This window comes from Cetorhinus maximus, chromosome 19 (assembly GCF_964194155.1).
Source record: "Cetorhinus maximus chromosome 19, sCetMax3.hap1.1, whole genome shotgun sequence".
In the NCBI taxonomy this organism is placed as follows: Eukaryota; Metazoa; Chordata; class Chondrichthyes; order Lamniformes; family Cetorhinidae; genus Cetorhinus; species Cetorhinus maximus.
In genome coordinates this window covers 82,064,362-82,089,328 of record NC_135897.1, presented here as the reverse complement: position 1 = coordinate 82,089,328, position 24,967 = coordinate 82,064,362, and the positions used below count along the sequence as shown (strand labels likewise).

The 24,967-nt window shown below is 44.0% G+C and overlaps 1 protein-coding gene across 1 annotated transcript in view; it reads right to left on the bottom strand.

The window, feature by feature from the left end:
* Positions 1 to 16,422, bottom strand: part of LOC144693967 (glycogenin-1-like) — a 78,649-nt gene extending 62,227 nt beyond the window's left edge. The window contains exon 1 of the mRNA XM_078564247.1: positions 16,190 to 16,422. Coding sequence (XP_078420373.1) covers positions 16,190 to 16,196 — 7 coding nt within the window. The 5' untranslated portion in view covers positions 16,197 to 16,422. The remainder of the gene's footprint in view (positions 1 to 16,189) is intronic.
* Positions 16,423 to 24,967: the final 8,545 nt, after the last annotated feature.

The window sequence follows — 24,967 nt, the reverse complement described above, 5'->3', positions numbered from 1 at the left end:
CAGGTTAGGAGAATGGGCAAAGAAGTGGCAGATGGAATACAATGTGGGGAAGTGTGAGGTCATGCACTTTGGTAGGAAGAATAGAGGCATGGACTATTTTCTAAATGGGGAAAGAATTCAGAAATATGGAGTGCAAAGGGATTTGGGAGTCCTAGTCCAGGATTCTCTTAAGGGTAACTTGCAGGTTGAGTCGGTAGTTAGGAAGGCAAATGCAATGTTGGCATTTATTTTGAGAGGACTAGAATATAAAAGCAGGGATGTGCTGCTGAGGCTTTATAAGGCTCTGGTCAGACCACATTTAGAATATTGTGAGCAATTTTGGGCCCCGTATCTCAGGAAGGATGTGCTGGCCCTGGAGAGGGTCCAGAGGAGGTTCACGAGAATGATCCCAGGTATGAAAAGCTTAACATATGAGGAACGTTTGAGGACTTTGGGTCTATACTTGATGGAGTTTAGAATGATGAGGGGGGGATCTGATTGAAACTTACAGAATACTGAGAGGCCTGGATAGAGTGGATGTGGGGAAGATGTTTCCATTAGTAGGAGAGACTAGGACCCGAGGGCACAGCCTCAGAGTAAAGGGAAGACCTTTTAGAACAGAGATGAAGAGAAACTTCTTTAGCCAAAGAGTGGTGAATCTATGGAATTCATTGCCACAGAAGGCTGTGAAGGCCAGGTCATTGTGTCTATTTAAGACTGAGAGAGATAGGTTCTTGATTGGTAAGGGGATCAAAGGTTATGGGGAGAAGGCGGGAGAATGGAGTTGAGAGACTTATCAGCCATGATTGAATGGCGGAGCAGACTCAATGGGCCGAATGGCCTAATTTCTGCTCCTATGTCTTATGGTCTTATGATTCACGAGCTCTCGGGAGGTGAAGCATATCCTGGAAGAAGGCGGCAGTATGTTGTCACAAGGTGCTTCACAGAAAAAAAAGACTCTGCACCCTTCATGTAAGCTTCAAGCCATTTCAATTTGAATTGGGGAAGTAAGTTTCCTATTCAGTGTCCATTTATTCTAGGGAAGCACAAACAGATTTAGGTCAGATGGTGCATTACACATTTCATTTTATCTGCAGAAAAATTTGGTGGCAACCTGCGGAAAATGGTAATGTAATCTAATCGCAGCTAATGTCAAAAATCTGAACTGTTGCTAGGATCACCTTCTGGTGTTTAAATGTATTTTGAATTAGTTTGTAGCATTCATATAGCGTAGATTACTTCTGAGAGTTGGCAGGTACATCATCTGCAAAAGGAAATATAAAACCAAATTCACTTGGAAAAAAAAGGTTAGTGCAACTATCACTGTTCTTTTTAGCCATCCTTCTCAAAGTGGTGTGGATCTTTCTCCCCACTTTTCTTTTCAATATTTAGTTATCTATTGCTGGGGGAAAAGGCAGGTCCCTTTCTCTAATTGATAGACATTGAGGTCGCATCCCCAATATCCATGCTTCAGGACATGAAAGCACAAGCTGGATTTCAGAGTTCAATTTTCTCAAATCTACCCAAGTGAAATTGCAACACTGGGAATGAATTTTAACTGGACATGAGGATTACTGCCTGGCTGATGTTTCGGACATGTAAATCTTTAAGCCAATTCTTGGTAGCTCCAATGTTGAATAGTAACTTCCATGATGATGTTTTGAAATGCTAAATCAGAACTGTCATCTGTGATTGTGTTAATCATAGATGGCTGTGTCAATCATCAGTTATGTCATTCTTCTCGGGCAGAATTTCACATTTGGCGTGTGTGGGCAGGCCCAACACGCCCATCCCTGCAACCATTGTCATAAATCTTTTCTGTACCCTCTCCAACACACTGGAACATAAAATGATGCACGATGACCTCGGGCGTGCATCCCGACGTCATTGCACTGTCTCGCGATATTTCGCTCGGTGGGCGCGCACCGGTGTCGGCTGCGCGCCCCCCAATTGTTGAAATATTAAGGCCATTAACGAACTAACTAATTTAAAGTTTACGCTGCCCGTCCAACCTAACGGGCAGGCGAAAAGGCCAAGCCCCCTTTATGTTTTTAGGAAACCTCATCCACGAGCGGGATGAGGTTTCCGAAAGCTATTACAATCATTTGTTGAGAAATGAAACATGTCCCATCTCATGTGACACAATCACATGTGGGGACATGTTTCATTAAATTTTTACTATGTTTATTTATTTTTTTTAAAAACAGGCGCTTCCCTCTCCCTGAGGCAGCTCTGTGCCTCATGGAGACTGAAGGGCTCTTCATGCGCATGCACGAAAGAGCACTGTCCCCGACTCTCCCTCCTCCCCCCACCCACACAGGTAGCGCTCAGTGCTACCACTCGCATATTCCACACTGGGCGGGCCTTAATTGGCCCGCTTGCGTGAAATCGGGGTGCGGAGCCGATCGTGGGCAGCAGTCGGTTACGCGACGACTCCCGCCGAGCCTGCCCGGCCAATAAAAAAATCCAGGCCCTAGTTTCCCAAATTATGAGTTTTACATTCCATGGCAGCCCACTTTCAAGGCATTTTCTTAAATGTCAAACATTTCCCCCAAGCAGAAAGTTACCATTAAATCAAATCATAAGAATTCCATCATGCAACCAGCCTCCAATCTGGTTAATAGGACAGAAATAACATATCCAAGTTACGTCAGATAGTTTTAGAACGCTGTTGATCTATAACAGTTTTGAATATGCCAGTAAATGAAAGAATAGACAATTTTGAGGGGACTTTCTTCACTTTTACAGCACCCCCTCCGCCTCCAAATTAGGAGTAAAGTGGGATGCAAAACTGAGAAATAGGGCAAAACTTGACAAAGAGTACTTGTCAAGATACCTATGGTGACTGATAGTAATTTGGTGATTTTGCCTATAATATTAAAAGACTGGATAACCTGAACCTAAGCTCCACTATTTATTTAGCCTCTCCGTGACTTTGGCCAAAATTCAACAAGTGAGGACAGATACCATTTTAACCCTCATGCTCATTGCTGATAGCTGAGTAGAAGAAAATGATATATATATATGGTTAGTCATCATTAACTGAGCTCAGCACTGCTTGGATATTAAAAGTGTAACTGAATGCATGCTCTTCCTAGTAGAGACAACTGACTTTATACAGAACATTGGTGTGAACTCCCTAAAGTTTCTGGATGTTGCTAGAATGGATGCGAAGGCATTGGAGAGGGTACAGAAAAGATTTATGAGAATGGTTCCGGGGATGAAAGACTTCAGTTATGTGGGTTGATTGCAAAGCTGGGGCTGTTTTCCTTGGAGAAGAGAAAGTTGAGAGGAGATCGGATAGATGTGTTCAAAATCATGAGGGGTTGTGGGCAGAATAATTAGAGAGAAAGGTCAAGAACCAGAGGACATGGATTTAAAGGAATTGGCAAAAGTAACAGCGACATGAGAAAAGACTTTTAAAAAAAAAGTGTTTAGGATCTGGAATGCACTGCCCGAGTGTCATGGTATAACATTAAATTGTGGCTTTCAAAAGTGAATTGGTAATTATCTGAAAGGGAAAAAAAATCGGACTATGGGGGGCAAAAGGGCAGGGTGGGGAGTGGGAATAACCAAGTTAATCTTGCATGGACATAACAGGCTTAAGCTGAATGGTTTCCTTCTGTGCTGTAACAATTCGGCAATTATTACCCAAGCGGAGATTACTACATGCAATACCATATATACATGCTGGGAAATGTAGTCAAAGAGAGAAATGTGATAAGCAAGATTCCAAAACAGCAACATGATAAATAAGCAGAAAATCTCCTTTAGTGATGTGAATGAGAGATAAATGTTGGAAAAGATGCCAGGAGAATTACCCTCCTCCCTCTTTGAATAATGCCATAGGATTCATTACACACACCCAAGCGGGCAGAAAGGCCTTCAGTTTAACACCTCCTTGGGAAGAGTGTCAGCCTGGACCAAGGGCTTAAGTCTCTGCAACGGGGCTTGAATCATGATGTTCAGACTCTGAGGCAAGAGTGCTAGTGCTGTGTCAAGGTGTACAACTAAAAAAATACATTCACGTGCGTGTTGTTTCATATAGAAATCATGCTTTGCCTCGACTTACCGAATACCAATTATACAGTGTCAATGCGTGACAGGAGAAGAAAAATTAATCTGAATACAAAAGTGGGCAATAGTACTATAAGCTATAATGCAGTTGAATCATCAGTTCAAACAATGACAGAATTTGAATAATACCAAGGACAACAGCACATTAGTGAACGTTTAATGAAAGGCTGCGTTTGCTGCATGTGCAGTTATGCCGCTTGCACTCCGTGACATCCCTGTGGGCAATGGAGATCAGAACTCTACTCATCCCCCCAAACTCTGTGACACTTATCCTCTCCTTTTAGTTTCACTTTCTTTTTTTAAGGATTTTGGGACGAGAAAGGGCTATTTTATTCAGAACAAAATACAATAGCCATTTTTGCCTCAGTGTTATGACGTGGCAGATGATGTGTGCCAGATGGACCAAGTCCATTGGGGAAACTTGTCACGCTATCACAACAGTTTTGCAATTTGTATTTATTTCGAGATGTATACTCTGAATTCAGAAGTAATAAGTCCACCAAGACATTTAGAGATTTCAAAAAATTAACAAAATAAAAAGATGTCAAGCACACACATAAGACATTATACTACTATTACTCCTAAAGTTCCTAATTAACCTGACCCCCCCAGTTACACTCCCTTTAAGGAAACAGTCTGAAATAGATTTTAGATTTAAACCAGACTCAGCAAGTTGACACAAAACAAAAACAAAAATACCTGGAAAAACTCAGCAGGTCTGACAGCATCTGCGGAGAGGAACACAGTTAACGTTTCAAGTCCGTATGACTCTTCAACAGAACAGAAGTTAACACAATACCCTGGACAATGAAATTCCAAATGGCTTTACTCCAGATTCAGTTTCATAAGGCAGCAGACTTATGCACAAATGCTGGAGGCTATATTAAGGCTTTTCACACATTCCTGATAGATCTTACATGGCCTTCTCCTGGCACATAGCCTTTCATTCCCATTTAAAAAAAGAGAACCATATATAAAGATGTAAATTCTATTGCTCTATATGTCTTTGAAACTATATCTTGCTCACAATATAAATACTTTCATGTCGCTACTATTTATTGTCAGTAACCTTCAGGAAAAATAAACACATTCCTTAGCCTTGCTTATCTGGCTAGTTATAAACAGGCTGAAATCCCTTTGATATTCAAATATCCCTCCATTTATCTAAAAATGCAAATTCCCTTCACACCTTACATGCTAAACCAGCTTCCATGTTTACTCAGTAGCATGTCAAGCACCTAGCTTCTTTTGATGATTTAAACTTGCAGTCTACTTGACTCCAAATGTAATTAAATCACACACACACAGACGCAACTATACTTACCCCCATAAACCTACTTCACAATAAACCAGAAAAATATGAAAATTATTAAACTTTCATGACACTCAGAAATTTCCTCTAGCTTTATCTTTTTCTGTGGCGTGCACCCATTTCAAACAAGCGAGTTTGTACAAAGGCTGGAGACATCAAACTCCCTTTAAAAACATGCAATAGAGCAGATTTTCAGATTCCTGCTTCTGAAGCTACTGAAGCACCTGGGCACAGCCACAAAGTTTAAAAATGGGTTGGGAAATTGGCTGGCTCCCTAATGGGTGTGTGATCCTTCTCCCTGATTTTTTTCCCCTCGATGCTCTGTACCTGGAGATGATTCAATGTGCCCAGGTTAGGAAGGCAAAAGTGACAATTTAAATTTGTGCATCTGTTTTCCACTGTCGGCAAAAATTCAGCTTTACGTTTTCTGTGCACGCGCGGGCAAGTGCGCAAGCGCAAACGGGTGCTGGTGCCCATCTTACGTTGGCAGTGGGCAGAATTTTCCACACCCCTCCTGCCACCAGGGTTGTCTGATCCCAACTAAAAAAAGTCAATGGACTTTTAGCTGGGCCAGCGAATCTCCCACGGCAGGTCCCAGCCAGCGTTAATGAAATGGTGGTTTTACACATGACCCAAAAGATGTGCAAACTCATCCAGGGCTAACTGAGCAGCTGAGAAAAATCCCAGCTTTGTGTATCCCAACCCTCATGAGTTAAAACTCAAGGGCTTAAATTTGGAACTCCCATCGGTGTGATCTGCCACCACATGGGTTTACCCACTAAAATAGTTCAACGATCACGTGGCAACAGAAAGCATTCCGCTGGAGTTAAAGGTGTCCAACATTTGTGTCAGCTACTCAATTCAGCAACGCCCAAGTATTGTGTGTGTTTTAATTCATTCGCCCCTGCAAAGTCATGCACAAACTATCTGACTCAGCACAATGGAGGTTGTCAGAACAGTATCACAGCTCACATTCAACCTGGAGTAGTGTTCTTAATTTCAAGCGCAATTTTAATTAAAAAATCAACAGGCCAATAAAGTCTTTGAAATGAATTATCGGTCACCATGCAAGCTACTCCCAACACACTATATTAGGGTTTTTGCTACAGCGTGCTCATAGCCTGTGAAGTGGCCATGATTCGCGTATAGGTCTTTGTGACTGGCGGCAGGCAGTTCAACAATGGAAAAAGCAGAAGCAGGCATTACTATCGAGTGGTGATATAATGTTCGTAAATCACAGTACAAGAACAAACAAAAAAAGTTTCTCTCCCCACCCCAACCAGGGAGATTCACAATTCCCTGGATTTGGCACTAATCTGAAGGATTAACATATTCTGAACTAAACTGTGATAAACCACTAAGCCAAATTAGAGGAGAAAAAGATCTGAAACTCTAATGCCATATCACTGTCAAGTTGAGGAGTCGCTACGATTAACTTGAGCAACTCCAGATTGCAATTCAGCAATACTGCTGAAGTGTAGGTCTATGGACATTGTATCCCATCACAACTCACCCCACCAACCATGGCCACTTGTGCAAGGCAAGAAAGTGAAGGCATTTTGCACTCATGATATTGTTAGTAAAAAGTTAACATCTTCAGCAAAGGACATCAGAAAATTCCTACAAAACAAAAACACCCCTAAAAACCAACTATTAAAAAAAAAATCACTTACAATGAATGAATGAATTGCGACAACTGATTAACTGGAAAGTGGAAACAAATAGTTATTTAGTAGTACAGAACTTTTGAGTATTGTGAAAAAAGGCATGTTGCCAAAGGTTTTCATCCTACACTCAGAACAATTCGCAGGAATGCCAAATGTAAAGGGAGCTACTCTCTTCTCATCATTCATAAATTGTTGTTCCCTTTACAGTTGGTATTCTTGAGAATTGTTCTGATGGGCACAAGGTGAAAAGCAAAAAAAGTGGAATTAGTTACATGTTGCTATCATCTTCATTTTTGGACACAATGCAATTCTCCAAATCAGGCTTTAGGTATAAAGTTATTATGTCAGTCTACCTCAATTAAATTTCTTTATAGTACTAAACTCCCACATTGTACCAAGATAGATAGATAGAAAAATAAATAAATAAATAAAAGTTATCAGTAGATTGCAGGTAGCTCTCTGTAGCAATCATAGGCACACCACATTTTGTACTTTAAGAAATGACAAGTTTCCTTTAAGAGCAAAACTCTTCAGCTTATACATAGCACTGAACTGAACTTCATGACAGAACAGTGTACACAACTAAGATTTACCATTCAGCTGTGTAAATAGTAGGCTCCAGTAATGCAGTTTAATCATGTAGATTTCTTAGGAGCAAAAAACACATGACCAGCCACTTTGAAAGCTGTATACACCCTGATCTCTGATCAAGGTGAGAGCTCAGCTCCTGGTATTCTGCCAAATCCTATCATCAAAGATGGAGCTAGAGGGACAGTGTGTACCTAAGCTATGGTCTAGGCAGAACAGGCACATGTATATGAAAATCTAGATCCTCTCTATGCAGTCGCCTGGGTTCCCTGCAGCTGGTGCAGGGAAATGGCTCTCAACAAAATGATAAAAGAGGTGACCAAAGTTAATGTCAAATGATCACACTACCAAATTATGATGCACTGAAAATCAATGTGTCTAGTCTCATTCTCAGTTTATCCAGATAGCTAAAGGCAAGGTTACCACAACAGGGTAGCACGTTAGGACAAAGACTAAATATGGTAACATGAAAATACTGCAGGCACAAGCAATGGCTCAGAACGACTTGATAAATCAACAATATAAGCATATTGCTGAAACGGGCCGTGTCGAAGCTTTTTGTCTTGTATTCATCAGGACGCTTCGCAGGGAATAACAATATAAAAGAGGAAAACAACAATTTATACTGCATGAGAAGAGAGTGCTGAATGGTTGGCAAATGGACAGTAGCCACATGAATGGTATTCACCACTAACAGGGTACAGCTGTCAAACCAAAAAGACATTCTGCCTATCACACAAATGAGTAATGTGGTATATGAATTTCCATGCTAGTGCGATGCTAGATATGTAGGCTGTATGTCACAAAGACTGGCGGATCATATCAAACAGTATGTTCCAGCCACTGTTTGCAATGGGCAAGGTACAGACTGTACCCAACCAGATCGTGCTTGCAAAACCCAAAATAATGTCCAACTTTGGATGTTATTCCACGATTGAGGGTTATTTAACAAATGTTGTCCAGTGTGCTAAGAATTACAGACAACCAATTTAAGATTGCCAGTTGGGCTCGCAGTGTGACGCATTTGCGTGTACTGGAAGCTACATATATTAATACAGAGAGCCCTGTTCTTTGCAGACAGGAAGAACATGTACACACATTGTTACTTATTTTGTTTAGCAAATGACAGTCATTCGCTGACTCATTCCTCAGGGCCATGCTTGACCAATCAGGGTCAAGCTGCCTTATTTAAATTTCAAACAATTCTTGGCAGTTAACTGTCAGTCACCATCACTGGTGCATTCTCCATGGCAACACCTCTACCAGAGTCCACTCGTCAACCAATCAGCACTCTCTTCACATACAAAAATTGTTGTTTTCCCTTTACGTTGGTATTCTTGCGAAGTGTCCTGATGAGTGCAAGGTGAAAAGCATCGACATGTCTTTTTTTTCAAGTAATACTCAAGTTCTGTACTACCAAATGACTATTATAAGCATAATATAGTGCAACTCTGCAACACAGGACACAGCAAATAAGAGGTATAAATTCTTTTAAAAGTCCAAGTACATACCTGGAGGACTGAATAAACATACAGTCTACATTAGGGGACTAAGGGGTGACAATAAAAATTTAAAGTTATAGGATTAAAAAAGGGAAACAAAATCTGTTTGCACCATTAAATCCATGCCATTTGTAAATCAAGAGCCAAAATCAATAGGCAATATATGAGACCCATCATTCAAAGATCATCCCTCCCTGCATTGAATACTCTAACCAATTTATCATGGGTCTAAATCCTGGAATTCCCTTCCTAACTGTGGGTGTTCCTACACCACAGGGACTGCAGCGGTTCAAGAAGGTAGCTCACCACCAACTTCTCAAGGGCAATTAGGGATGGGCAATAAATGCTGGCCCAGCCAGTGACACCCACTTCCCATAAATGAATATTTTTTTAAAAAATGAGACAGGGTACCACAAGATTTTTTTCCTGCCTTTCACCCCAACGATAAACTTATCCTCAAAAGCCTCAATTCATCCTGCTCTTAACGAGATAACCACAAAACTTCTACTTTTAAAAAGTTATGTCATCAGCAGTTATAAAGTCACCAGCTACTTTTACTGGGTATCTTACTTTCTTAAACAACAGAATACAATGGAAGTGAGGATTTACACAATCATGGATTGAGACAGAGACAATGTTTCATTTTCCAATGTGACATTACATCCATTTTGTTCTTCAGAAAACACTTTGTAAAGTCAAATCTGGGAAGGAATGAATAGTTGCTGGTTTTTCGAACATTTACATTTGAACTGATGATAGGCGTTTATTTACAACAATATTTCAAATTTAACTTTTATCACTTCAATAATTCAACACTTCCTTACTTATCTAACTTATTCTAAAAAGAACTTGCATCCGTGAACATCCATCCAATGTGTTTATTGTATTAGCCCTTCAACCAAATGAATGTAACTAGGGCCCAATCAAATCCCTAGAATATTTTAATTCTTTTGATGTTTATTGTCATGATAATCACATTCTACCACAAAAAAATGTCAATGTATTTCCTACTCATTACCCACCCCTTAAAAAAAACATCCAATTTGTACACGGATTTTAAAAAGTAACATCCAATTTCTCCACCAAATTCACAACCAGTCGCCACATACTGCCTGATATCCCACAAGATCTTAACATCAGTCTCAACCTTGGGTGCCTCATCACCTATAAGCGAAAAGCAACAGCCCACTCACACCCCTGTACCCCATGATCCCCAACCTTTCCCACCACCAAGTGGAAGATCTAATGCAATCAGCATATGCACAACAGTCCAAAGTGACACAATGGGTGGGGCTGCTTCTCTTTTCACACACTCCCAGTGTTGGGCAATTTATTATTTTTTTTAAATTCATTCATCAGACGTGGACGATTTTGGCTAGGCCAGCATTTATTGCCCATCCCCAGTTGCTCTTGAGAAGGTGGTGGTGAGCTGCCTTCTTGAACCACTGCAGTCCATGTGGTGTAGGTACACCCACAGTGCTGTTAGGGAGGGAGTTCCAGGATTTTGACCCAGCGACAGTGAAGGAACGGTGATATACTTCCAAGTCAGTGTGATGAGTGGCTTGGAGGGGATCTTCCAGGTGGTGGTATTCACATGTGTCTGCAGCCCTTGTCCTTCTAGATGGTAGCGGTCGTGGGGTTGGAAGGTGCTATTTAAAGGGGCCTTGGCAAGTTCCTGCAGTGCATCTTGTAGATGGGACACACGGCTGCCACTGCATGTTGATGGTGAAGGGAGTGAATGTTTGTGGATGGGGTGCCAATCAAGCGGGCTGCTTTGTCCTGGATGGTGTCAAGCTTCTGAGTTTTGTGGGAGCTGCACTCATCCAGACAGATGGATTGTACTCCATCACACTCCTGACTTGTGCCTCATAAATGGTGGACAGGCTTTGGAAGTCAGGAGGCGAGTTGCTCACCACAGGAATCCTTGGCCCTGTTCTGCTCTTGTAGCCACAATATTTATAAGGCTAGTACAGTTCAGCTTCTGGTCAATGGTAACCCCCCGCCAGGATGTTGAAAGTGGGACATTCAGCAATGGTAATGGCATTGAATGTCAATGGAAGCACCTCAGGAAGAACATAATGGCCTTGCTGTAGGGGGGGTGTGCAGCACAGATTCACCTGAATTATACTGGTGCTAACAGGATTAAATTATGGAAGAGTGGTTGCTTAGAATAGGCTTGTGTTTCTCTGAACATGGAAGATTAAGGAGTAATCTAACTGATGTGTTTGTGAACCACCAAGAATTTCAGAATAGATAGAAAGCAGAGGTGGGGAAGAAATAATAGGGTGGGTACCTTCCACCCTGGCCTTGGCGGGAACCACTGCAGGTGGATGCAGCTAAAAGCCCATTGGCTTTCAGTGGGGCAGAAAATCCAAGCCTGAGTCTAGAACAAGCTACAGAACTTTATTAGAGCCAGAGGTGATGTCAGGACGGAAGTCACACAAAGGACAGTGGAAGCTTGGAACTCTCTCTCTCTCTCTCTCTCTCTCTCTCCCCTCTTGCACCCCACCACCCCCCCCCTCCCCCACCACCTCAACAAAAAAAAAAGGCTGCTGAGGCTGGGGGTCAATGGAAAATTGTAATTGATAAGACTTTTGTTAGGCAAGAGTATCAAGGGTCACAGGATCAAGGTGGTCAGGTGTGGTTGGAATAGCGCCATAATCGAACTGAATGACAGACAGGCTTGAAGGGCGAATGGTCTATCCAGATGCCTATCACCCAATCGCTACAAGACTCCATCCCCCAGTTGAATTTCGACAAAGATTCAACACATCGCCTGCTCTTTAAAAACATACAAAGGTAAATACTCCTCCTTGAAGTACTCCTCCAAGTCCCTTTGCACTCCAGATTTCTGAATTCTCTCCCCATTTAGAAAATAGTCTATGCCTCTATTCTTCCTACCAAAGTGCATGACCTCACACTTCCCCACGTTGTATTCCATCTGCCACTTCTTTGCCCATTCTCCTAACCTGTCTAAATCCTTCTGCAGCCTCCCCGCCTCCTCAATACTACCTGTCCCTCCACCTATCTTTGCATCATCTGCAAACTTAGCCAGAATGCCCTCAGCTCCTTCATCTAGATCATTAATGTATAAAATGAAAAGTTGTGGTCCCAACATTGACCCCTGCGGAACTCCACTAGTCACCGGCCGCCATCCTGAGAAGGACCCCCTTATCCCCACTCTCTGCCTCCTGCCAGACAGCCAATCTTCTATCCATGCTAGTACCTTGCCTCTAACACCATGGGCTCTTATGTTACTGAGCAGCCTCCTATGCGGCACCTTGTCAAAGGCCTTCTGGAAGTCCAAGTAGATAACATCCATTGGCTCTCCTTTGTCTAACCTACTCGTTACCTCCTCAAAGAATTCTAACAGATTTGTCAGGCATGACCTCCCCTTGATGAAACCATGCTGACTTTGCCCGATTTTACCATGCACTTCCAAGTATTCTGAAATCTCATCCTTAATAATGGACTCTAAAATCTTACCAACGACCGAGGTCAGGCTAATCGGCCTGTAATTTCCCATCTTTTGCCTCACTCCCTTCTTAAACAGGGGAGTTACATTAACGATTTTCCAGTCCTCTGGGACACTCCCTGACTCCAGTGATTCCTGAAAGATCGCCACTAACGCCTCCACTATCGCTTCAGCTATCTCTTTCAGAACTCTAGGGTGTAATCCATCTGGTCCAGGTGATTTATCCACCTTCAGACCTTTCAGTTTTCCTAGCACTTCTCCTTGGTAATAGCCACCATACTCACCTCTGCCCCCCGACTCTCTTGAACTTTGGGGATGTCACTCGTGTCTTCCACTGTGAAGACTGACGCAAAGTACCTATTCAGTTCCTCCGCCATTTCTTTGTTCCCCACTACTACTTCTCCAGCGTCATTTTCCAGCGGCCCAATGTCCACTTTTGCCTCTCTCTTATTCTTTATATATCTAAAAATACTCTTGCAATCTTCTTTTATATTACTGGCTAGTTTACCCTCATATTTAATCTTCTCCCTCCTGATTTTTTTAGTTGTCCTCTGTTGGTCTTTGAAGGCTTCCCAATCCCCTGGTTTCCCATTGCTCTTCGCCGCATTGTATGCTTTCTCTTTAGCTTTTATGCTGTCCCTGACTTCCCTTGTCAGCCATGGTTGCCTCGTCCTCCCTTTAGTATGCTTCTTCTTCCTAGGAATGAATTTTTGCTGTGTCTCCCAAATTACTCCCAGAAACTCCCGCCATTGCTGTTCCACTGTCTTTCCTGCTAGGCTCATCTCCCAGTCAATTTTGGCCAGCTCCTCCCTCATGCCTCTGTAGTTGCCTTTATTCAACTGTAATACCGTTACATCTGATTCCAGCTTTTTTCTCTCAAATTGCAGGGTAAATTCTATCATATTATGGTCACTTCCTCCTAAGGGTTCCTTCACCTTAAGCTCCCTTATCAAATCTGCCTCATTACACATCACTAAATCTAGAATTGCCTGTTCCCTAGTGGGCTCCACCACAAGCTGCTCCAAAAAGGCATCTCATAGACATTCCACAAATTCCTTTTCTTGGGATCCACTACCAACCTGATTTTCCCAGTCTACCTGCATATTGAAATCCCCCATGATCACTGTAACCTTGCCTTTCTTACACAACTTTTCTATCTCCTGGTGTAACTTGTGCCCCACATCCTGACTACTGTTCGGAGGCCTGTACATAACTCCCATTATGGTTTTTTTTTTACCTTTGCAGTTCCTCAACTCTATCCATACAGATTCTACGTCATCTGACCCTACATCATTTCTTGCTATTGATTTAATTTCATTTCTTACTAACAAAGCAACCCCAACCCCTCTGCCAACCTGCCTTTCTTTTCGATAGGATGTATTTCCTTGGATATTTAGCTCCCAGTCCTGATCCCCTTGCAGCCATGTCTCCGTGATGCCCACCACATCATACCTGCCAATTTCAATCTGCGCCACCAGCTCATTTACCTTATTTCGTATACTGCGTGCATTCAGATACAAGGAAGTGAATTTTGACAAGGTTACTAAAGGAGGCTTTAAAGTGATGTTTACAGAGCCTGGGACCAAGAGACAGCTGAAGACCGTCTCCAAGTGGGAAACTCTTTCGAGTTATCAACAGTCACAGATTGCAATGCTTTCAAGTACAATCGCAGTTCTTGGTTTCCGGGAGTGGGACATGAACCCACAACCCTCTTATTCAAAGGCGAGGGTGCTATGGACTGAGCCACAGCTGACACCTCTCTCCAAGTGAGAAACTCTTTCGAGTTACCAAAAGTCACAGATTGCAACTTCTTTCGAGTACAATCACAGTTCTTGGTTTTCCAAGAGTGGGACATGAACCCACAACCCTCTGATTCAAAGGCGAGGGTTCTATGGACTGAACCACAGCTGACACCTCTCTCCAAGTGGGAAGGAATGCAGAAGAGGCCGGCCTCAGAAGTGAGGGAGGCAGGTGTTGAAATTCGAGGCTGCAAGTGATTGCAGGGCGGTGGGTAACAAGACTTGCAATCGATCCTGAAATCAATGTAGTAGAGCGCGGGAGGGCCAGTGAGAACGAAGGTGGTGGGGGAGCTGAATGAATATCGCAAGATAGAATGCAGTCTTAGATTAGCTTTCCTTTCTTTTAAAAGTGCAGAAATTGAGGCTGATAAGGAGGTGAGAGAGTCGAAGTTTAACAAAATGCGTGGAGAAGGATTTCAGGAACAGTTGAAGTATATTAGTTTTTTTCTCTCTCTAAGTGGCAGGTCATACAGAACTACAAAGAGATAAGAGTCACTGTCAAGAGGACGACAACCTCAATCACTGGTCAACTTGATCCTACTCTCCAATCATTGACAAAGTTACCAGTGAAAGCGGTAAGACCTGCAGCTCAAGGTGAACAACGCCAGCTACTGGCCAGCTCCAGAAAATGGAAAGAAACGTTTTAATGTCAAAGGAAACAGAAAGTTTTGTCACAAAGCCCATTTTTCTTCATTTAAAAAAAAATGCCCTCAACACATTTTTTGTTTTTTCCGGACGATGTAAACGCCGCCTTCAGCCTAGACTGATACACAGGAGTAATTCACTGCTGGGTGACACGATGATTAAAAAGTGTGGGTTTTAAAGATTTTCGATGCAAAGTTGAGCGGATAAGTAAAGCCCAAGCCTCATTGGACAGACTGTTTTCCTGGGATCCTGCACAGCAGAGGGGGAGGCAAGCTTGGGACACAAAAGTCCACATCCAAGTTGGGGAAAAAAAACACGTTAAGGACCAATCAGATCCCGATCACGCAGTCTTAAAATAATATATATATATTTGTTTTAAATATGGAAGGAACACAGTCTCTCTAATGGTACATTTCAGGTTGACCCAAGTCAATTTCAACCGGAAGGAGAGAAAGCGGAAAGAGAATCGGAAAAAATAATTTAAACAGTTTAAAAAAAAGAGACATCAAGTGATAAATTGCAGTTTGATCCAGGCTTACACACACACACACAGACAGACACACACACACAGAGAGACAGACACACAGACAGAGAGACACACACACACACACACAGAGACACACACACAGAGGGACACACACAGACAGAGACACACACACACAGAGGGACACACACACAGACAGACACACACACACAGAGAGACAGACACACAGACAGAGAGACACACACACACACACAGAGGGACACACACACACACACAGAGACACACACACAGAGGGACACACACAGACAGAGACACACACACACACACACACAGAGGGACACACACACAGAGAGACACACACACAGAGGGACACACACAGACACACACAGAGAGACAGACACACACACACACACAGAGGGACACACACAGACAGAGACACACAGACACACACACACTGACCGTGCAGAGTCCTCCTGCACTAGTCCAGGGACACACTCCGCTGATTGACACTGGCTGCCGGAGCCGGTCCGCTCCCTCCTCCCCGCATACCAAAAAAAACAAGCTGCATCTGCAGATCACAGCACAGCACAGCAGATCAGGTTTACCATCTCACCACCCCCCGTGTAAAAGGGAACAGGAGCGGCCCACAGTCCACACTCACCCGACATGTTGACTTGACACAATGTGCGATCCCCCGTCCCGAAGCCAGGAGCGGCGCTGAAAGTGCTGCAATCTTTAGCGGGATGGGGCTCTCTGCATGGGGGTTGGCGAGGTGGTGGGGGTGGGGGAGGGGGGTGTGTGGTGGTGGTGGGGGAGTGAAAGGAAAAGGAAAGAGAAACGCTGCGTCTCTCCGCTGGAGCCGGGACACGCACAAGTCTTTGCCCCGAGCCGCCCAGTCTCTTCTATATACGGCGGCTACGACACGTGATGGTGGTAGGAGCCAGCCTTCCACACTGCCAGTGTGTGTACGTGTGACTTGTGTGTGTACGTGTGTGATATATCAGTTTGATTGTGTGTTACTGTTGGATATGTGTATCTATTTGTGTGCAGTCTGTGTATATGCATGTTTGTATGTGTGTTTATGCATGTATTTATCATATTCTGTATATGTCTTTGTACATCTCTGCATATACATGTGTGTGTGGTTTTGTGAATGCACAGGTGCATGTACAAATGTGGAAGCAAAAACCTATGCAGTGTTTGCTCATATATGTTAGGCTTACACACTTGGACCAGTATGAGCGATGTTTGTGTTTGCATTGTGCTATGTTGGTCCTGGTCTGCGGGAAGCACTTTTGCCTGATTCAGAAGGTCGTGGGCTCACTTCAGAGCACTGAAAATCTCGGCCGATAGTCCAGTGCACTACTGAGGGAGTGCTGTGCTGACGGCTTTCAGATGCGGCTTCAAGCTGAGGCCCCAGATGTTCCCTCAGGTGGATGTAAAAGATGAGACCATTTCTGATCAATTCCTGCATTGCTCTCCACCTGCATCACACCTCCTCCTCCAAACCCTTATCTTTTCTTCTTATCTGCCTCTGAAAGTAACTCTCCCCTAATTCACTTGGAGCTGCGGTCTCAAATTCCCAGGTGTTTGGCCTTTGTCACTCCATTCACCACAACATTTCTGCAGCTACCAATCTGCTCAGCCGCACACCTTCGAGACCCTAACCCTTAGTTAAAACCATTACTCCCTTTCTCACACTGCCCATTCCCCCCCGGTATGGCCCCCATCTCCACTCCCATCAGTCACAGGGATGCAGGCTTGAATGGATATGGCGAACAACGTGTTTAGCCATTCGCTGCCAGATCTGGCTATACCACATAAGGTGCTATCAGGTCCTGCTCTTGTCCCTGAATGCTGCTCACTATTCCAGGATTATACAGATTGTGAAGATAATCCTTCCCCCAGCCTCTTCCCTCTACTACAGACCAACTTCTTAAACCTCTCTCCCCTGACTGCTCCGCTCTAACCTCCAACAGCAAGTGCAAGGAGATCATGGACTTCTTTGTCATTAAGATTGAGACCATCTGATCAGCTGTCTCTGTCACCTCCTCTCTTCTGCTAATTCATTGGGCCAAACTTCCTCTCTAATCTATCACAGAACTTGTTCCTATCTCCATTCACACCGTCAGCGAGCTCCCTTCGTTCCCGAGCCCCATCTCGTGCTCTCTCAGCTGGATCACACCATCCTCCTCCAACACCTCTGCACTGTTGTCCAGCTGAGTGCTGTCACGTGGTCCCATTCTTATCTATCTAATCATAGCCAGAGAACTGCCATTGATGGTTTCCCACACTGTTACTTCTGGTGTCCCCTAAGGATCTATCCTAGGTCCCCCTCCTATTTCTCACCTCCCTGCTATCCCTCAGTGATATGGTCTGAAAGCTACACCATTAGTTTCCACACGTACACTGACGATATCCAACTCTACCTCGCCATTACTGGACCCTTCCATTGTCACTCAACTGCCAGACTGCTTATCTGATTTCCAATGCAGGATGAGCAGAAATTTCCTCCACTTAAATATTGGGAAGACTGAAGCCATTGTCTTCGGTTCCCAGTACAAACTCTGCTCTCTTGACACTGATTGCATCCTTCACCTTTGCAACTGTCCAAAGCTGAACCTTTGTGTCACAGCACTGTGGGTGTACCAACACCACATGGACTGCAGCGGTTCAAGGAAGTGGCTCACCACCACCTTCTCAAGGGAAATTAGGGATGGACAATAAATGCTGGCCTAGCCAGCGACACCCACACCCTGTGAAAGAATAAAAGAAAATTTGACCCCGGGATCAACTTTCAACCTCCTATCTGCATTGTCACTATAAGGCTGCCTATTTCTACCTCTGTAACATCACCTGTCTCAGCTCACCTGCTGATACCTGGTAGCTTAGTTGCTTTCTACACTGTTGTACTGAAATACGCAGACCATAAAGGTCCCAGGTTTGTCCTCCTATTGGAGCTGAATTATCTGAGTTAGTAGTTGAGGTACTAAAATAGATATAAGGGTTTCAGGGTTAAGGGGAGAGAAGGTCAGCCTGTGTTCAATACCTTACAAACACTACTGGAAATAATGAAGTGTGGATATTGAATGTGGACTGGATTGGGTTTATTTATGATGCCCCCTAGGGTGGAAGAGTCTTAACTACACTCGTTGTCTGTGCTCACCCTGGGTTACAGCATTGGAGGCCTGTCAGCAACCAGGGAACCTTAGCCCAGGCTGAATCAGCACATCAAGGAGAGGAGGGGAATAAAGATGAAAAATGGAGGGGGGCAAGGGTGGGGAGCCTATAGGATCAAACATTGTTAGCTCAACACAATCTATTTCTGGCTGGCTCCACTTTGTTTCTGGGGTGGGCTATTTTCTTAACTTCTTCATTGGCAAGGACAAGGGGCTGAATTTTCAAGCGGCCATGGAGGCGGGACCAGAGGCAAAGGGGCCCACAAGTTCCTGCCACTGGGTGGGCACTGGTTTGCTGGCAGGCCATTTTCCAAGAGGTTTTGGGGGCGGTGGCTACCACCCATACTACCTATTGGCAGGTAGTCAATCATTCCCCTTAATGGGCCAATTAAGGTCACTGTACAGAGTGGCCTTGTCATAGGCAATTAGGAGTGGGCAACAAGCGCTGACCTAGCCAGTGATGCCCACATCTCGTGAATGAATTAAAAAAAACACCAACTGGAATTTTCGAGTTGGCAGTCAGGCCCCCCCCTCCCCCCCTCTTAGGCCGAATCCCAGTCAATGGAGGTGGCCTCCTGGTGGCTAACCAGGGTCCTAGTGCTCCACCTAGCTTTCTTAATCTTCCTGCTCCGCCCAATCCCTGATTGAGAGATGGTCACAGCCTGACTGCTGTGGTCTCTTTATTTTTACATTTTTAAATCTTGAGGTGCCCCCTGTTTCATATACCTCCATTGGCAGTGCCCGCCATTAATGGTGGGGTTACCAATCTGTCAGGGCTGGAGGACCTCCTGTTGGCCCTCTGGCCTGGGAACATGTGCACCATCCTTAATAGCATGGTGAGAGTGCACTCTGGTCACTAATTGACCATCGCTTCGAAAATTGCATTTGGTGTCAGGTGTCTATACGACATGGGGTCGGGACCTGGAATTCTCCCGCTGTTAGGGTCCCAATCTCGGAACTAAAATCCAGCTCAAAGCATAACAGGAATTGACTGTTCTAAGAGGCTGACCTTTGCACTGGTCACTGATCACTAGTCAGTTAAATGATAAGGATTTGTGGCATTATCTGTGAGCAAGATGGTATTTATGGCTTCAGTTTAAGATGTAAATAGTTACAAGGGGCAAGTGGAAATAAAAATAAATTACCTGCCTGATTTATTTGCTGGCAATTGGATCAGATTAGAAACCAGCTTAAAACCTTAGGAATGGGAGTTGAGCTCAAGAGATTTTTTTCGTGGAATGAGATTGGGAGGAGGCTTAGATGTTGAACATTCCATGCTGGTTTTTAGTGGATAGGCAGCTGATACAAGTGATCAAACCCAGCTGCAGACTAGGCAGGTTTTATGGGATGAACCTTGCAAGATCTGTCAAATGGTGGAAAGGGTGTCGAAAGGCAAGTCTTTGCAACAATTTTGAAAGTATGATCTAACCCTACATTTATGGAGGGAGAGATGGGAGAATCTACTGAACTTTACATTGGATATTGTGCGTGAATGTCGAAAGTGAGCTTGGCATTTTGTCTCCAGTGTCTTCTTTTGAAGACATAATAGACGTCAGAAGGGGGAAAATATAGCTGACATATAGATGGGTCTGACAGCTGTTTAGCTGTAATGTTGCTGAACAAGGAATTCCATTTGTTTAAAATGTAGCTTATTTTGATCTGGGATGCCCTAAGAATGGAAAAAAAAATAACAAAAGGTTAAATATTGATTCATTTCTTGGAGTATGGGACTTGGGCCAGAGCACTTTCAGCAGCACTGTCACAGTGCTGGAGGTGGAAGGGCTTGTTGATGTTTTATGACTATTGATTTGTGCTCAATACTGTTGTGTTGTTATTCCATTTAGTGGTTCAAGAGAATTTTTAGTGACGCACGCTGAAATGGAAGAAAGTTATACGGGCTTATCAGCCCCACTGGAGGCCCACAAAACCAGTAGTGGGCGCTGCTGGGATTGAATGTAGGTCCCGGGCTGAAGACAACATGGATCCTGGATAGAGGTAAGTCCGGGCTATTGGACAGGGAGGGACTGGGAAGCCTGGCGGTGGGGCTGGGTGAGGAAGATGAGGGTGTGGGTTTTGGTGGTCAGACAAGAAGTGACAAAGGTGGGGAGGGGGGGGGCGCTGTAACATTGTAACATCTAGGGGGGGGGCGTGGGCACAGGGCACCCCTCCCCCGAAGGAGATAATGCCCCCCTTCCTTCCCACCTTTTAAACAGTTTGGTTTAAAAAACAGCCTACCCACTCCCACCTGCCTGTCCCTGCTCATGCCAACCGTATTAAAGCATGAGCAGTGTAATATTCGAGTCACTTGGCTTGTTAATGAACTCGATTGTGCGTTAATTATTTAAAAAAAAAATAATGGCGGACTGCCGATTTCGGTACCTGCCCACCTACCATTTTATGGGGAATGGGTTAGGGTGGTGGGGGGAAGGCAGCGGGCTATCCACATATGGCATCCCCCTCCAGCCTAAGACACTCCTAGCTGTAAAATCCAACCCAAAGTGTGTGATTTACCTATAACATTGACTGAAATAAAACTATTCACTCCATCACTCTTCAACAGCTAGCACGTGATTTATTACCTTTTCATGTTTTCATTCGTAAGGCAAGCCACCTACTGGAATGTTCAGTGTAGTTGTGGTTATTAATTGGCATAGTTATAGGTAGTCAGTCAATGATATTTCCAATGGCGCTAACAACAACTTTCATTTATATAGCACCTTTCACATTAACAAATGCTTCAAGGGTCTCTGCAGCTGGTGTAATGAAACAGGCATAAAGCAACAAGGAAGGGATGAGAAGGGGGGGAGGGTGGTGACAGAAAACCTGGTCAAAGAGATGGGCTTTAATCGAGTTAAGTATTTTAAAGGGTGAGCGAGAGGGGGGAAGGAGAGATTAAAAAGGTTTAAATAAGCAGCTCCAAATGGCATCAAGGAGGAAGCTCAGCACTTTACAACTGATGTTAGAGGGAGGGGAATGGGAGCATCCAGGAGGGAGTGGACTTCAAGAGATTTGCAAAGATAGGGTGGGGCAAGCCATGGGGGAATTTATAGGCGAGGACAAGGATTTTAATTTTGACAGTTTGGGAGTCAGAGAACCAATGTAGGTGAGCAAGAAAGGATGAATGGAAGAAAATTTGTATGCAAATGATAGGTCAGTTGAATAATTGATTACAGCACAGAAGGAGACCGTGTGCACTCTCCTGTCCGTGCCAACTCTCTGGAAGAGCTACTCAGCTGGTCCCACTCCCCAGCCTTTTCCCTGTGGCCTTGCAAACGTTTCCTCTTCAGATAATTAATCCAATTCCCGTTTAAAAGCCATGATTGGCCTCACCCTCCACCTTAACTCTGAGGCAGTGCAAATTGGTGAACCCCTCCCAACGTGATTTGAGACGAACAGGAACACTTGGGGCAGAATTTTGCTGTCGGTGAGCAGGGGGCGGGGCCCGCTCGCCGGCGCGTAAAATGACACGTGATGATGTCGGGCGGAACCTCCAACGTCACCCTGCCCCATTTAAATTTTCAGGAAGGCGGGGGTGCAGCAAAATCAGCTGTGCCCCCACCGACCTGTCAATGGTCAATTGAGGCCATTGACAGGATCAATTAGAACCATAAACCATAGAACACTACAGCACAGAAAACAGGCCATTTGGCCCTTCTAGTCTGTGCCGAGATATTATTCCGCTCGTCCCATTGACCTGCACCTAGTCCATAACCCTCCAGACCTCTCCCATCCATGTATCTATCTAATTTATTCTTAAAACTTAAGAGTGAGCCCGCATTTACCATGTCAGATGGTAGCTCGTTCCACACTCTCACCACTCTCTGAGTGAAGAAGTTCCCCCTAATGTTCCCCCTAAACCTTTCCCCTTTCACCCTAAAGCCATGTCCTCTCGTGTTTATTTCTCCTAATCTAAGTGGAAATTTAATTATTCAATTAAAGGACCCGCCCATCCAACCTTAAGGTTGGCGGGCAGGCCAGGAGCCCCAGCGGCAAATAGATAAAACATGAAACCTCAACCACCGGCGGGATGAGGTTTATGTAGGGTTTTAAAAAGTTTAATAAAGTTATTATGTAAATTATGAACATGTCCCATCTCATGTGACATTGTCACATGAGGGGGACACGTTAAGGAATTTTTTTTCTCTATTTTTCATATTTTTAAAAGTGTCAGCGATCTCCCTGAGACAGCACTTAGCCTCAGGGAGATATGCGCTCTTTCGTGCGCATGCGTGAAAAAGCGCACTCTCGCTTTTGGGAAATTCCCCCCCCCTACCCGCACAGGGAGCGCATAGCGCTTCCCGCTGGATGTCACGCTGGGTGGGCCTTAATTGGCCCACCCACATAAAATGGCGGCGGGGCCCGCTTCTCCAGCAGGGATCGGCTCCCCGCCCGCCAGAGATTGGGTCGGGCTCGCCCGCCTGACAGGCAGAAAATTCTGCCCTTGGTGTTTGTAACGAAGGATCTCGGTGCATCTGCCAGGCCAACAATAGCATCGGGAAGGGAAAGCCCTCAGGGTTGTGGGATCATTGAAAACTCGCCAGTGACTCAGACACCTTTAAGATGACAGCTAAAACTGTTTCTTCTCTCTACCAAGCAAAGTTGGACAAGATGTCAAGTAAAGAGGTCCAGACTCTGCTTACGGAGTATCTGGAGAAAAGGGACTGGGTCCCTTTTGAAGAAGTGGTTGCATTTATTCAGGAATGGCTGTGCGAGAAAAAGTTAAGAGCTAAAAAGGCAAAGAATCTTGTGGCTTTTCAGGGAATAGATGTGTTTCAACCAGGAGGCTGGTTGGATTGTGATCATGGGAATCAGGAAATAACCAGGAGCGAGTGGCTGGCAGGCGTTGATTCCCATGAACAGAGTTTTAACCCTTCAGTTGCTGTGGTTAGTGCGCGGAGCGTGATGGACACGCAGGGCCAGGTCCAGTCTATAGAGATTCACGTGCGCCCCCTTTCCCCAGAAGCTGAAGTGTTGGGCCAAGAGTTAGGGCCGGGTTTGGTTTGGGCACTTCACTGTGCTGAGAAATCTGGCAAGGTTTTTCAGGAGTCAGAGAATTTAAGATGCAGGGCGCACAAGAGAATTCGGGAATTGGAAGGGAAGCTGGACAGGCAACAGGTACTGGCCCTTGCTGAAATGATAGGGGCGAGCTCCCTTTTCTGTGAGACAACGCAACAGCTGCTCATGTGTCTGACCAAAAAGTAAATGGACCTGTTTCTCTAAATCTCACCAAGTCACAAGGAGGGTTAAGAGAGAAAACAAAATTTGAGCGTAAAGAAAATGATTAGGAGAAAATAAGAAAGTAAGCTTACAGGCACCCAGCAGAGTTAAGGTGCTGTGTGAAAGGGAAAATGAGAAATAACTTGTGTGTGAATGATTAAGTTTGCTGGTGTACTTTGTTGAGGTATAAATCTTTTTCCTGCCTGAATGTGATTTTCTTGTGTGTCTCTAAGGCCTGTTTCTGTGTCACCAAAATAATGACTTATGTGGTCTGGTATGTTTTAAATTTTTTTTTCGTGTTTGTTTAATGTGTCTATACATTTGTATTATGGTTGACATTTTAAACTGGTTTAAACCTTAATTTGCTTTTTCTTCTTTTCCCCTGGAGCTCGCGATTTGGGGATACGTTTGATGCTTTGAGTTGACCTCACTATAAGAGTTCATATTTCTAGGGGTGCATGGAAATATGAAAGTGTGAGTGTGATTAATGAGCATGCCTATGTAAATTTAATACAAGGTTTAATTGTGAATTTGTGGGAACCCAATGACCAGTTAAATGCGTGAATTCACTTTTTCTTTAGTTATTTTAAATTACAATCCTTGGAAATCCAATTGAAGAAAGAGCCATAAGGTCGCCGATGTAATTTGTTTCTGTTTTTTTTGAAGCATGTTTCTTCTTGTCTTGGTGTGTGGAATAAACTGATTTTTGTGTGGACGATGTTTGTGGTGCTTCAAGTTTTAATGTTTTTCTTCCCTGTATTGTGATCTTGCAGTCTCAGTACTTTAAGCTTCAAGCTAACAAAAGGGAAGCGTATTTATTAAAGTAAAATTTTCAAGTTATGAAACTGGAGTCATGGTTACTGGGCCAGACTCATTATTCCAGGGTATTTTGTTAAACATGTGGGAACTTTAATCTGGGTACAAATTCACACATGTGAGAACAAGGTAGTTTTAGTGCTCGATAGGGTATATTGGAAATTGGGATACTTGAAGTGATTATGATCAACCCTGAGCTGGATTGATCTTGGGTTAGAAACTTCTTG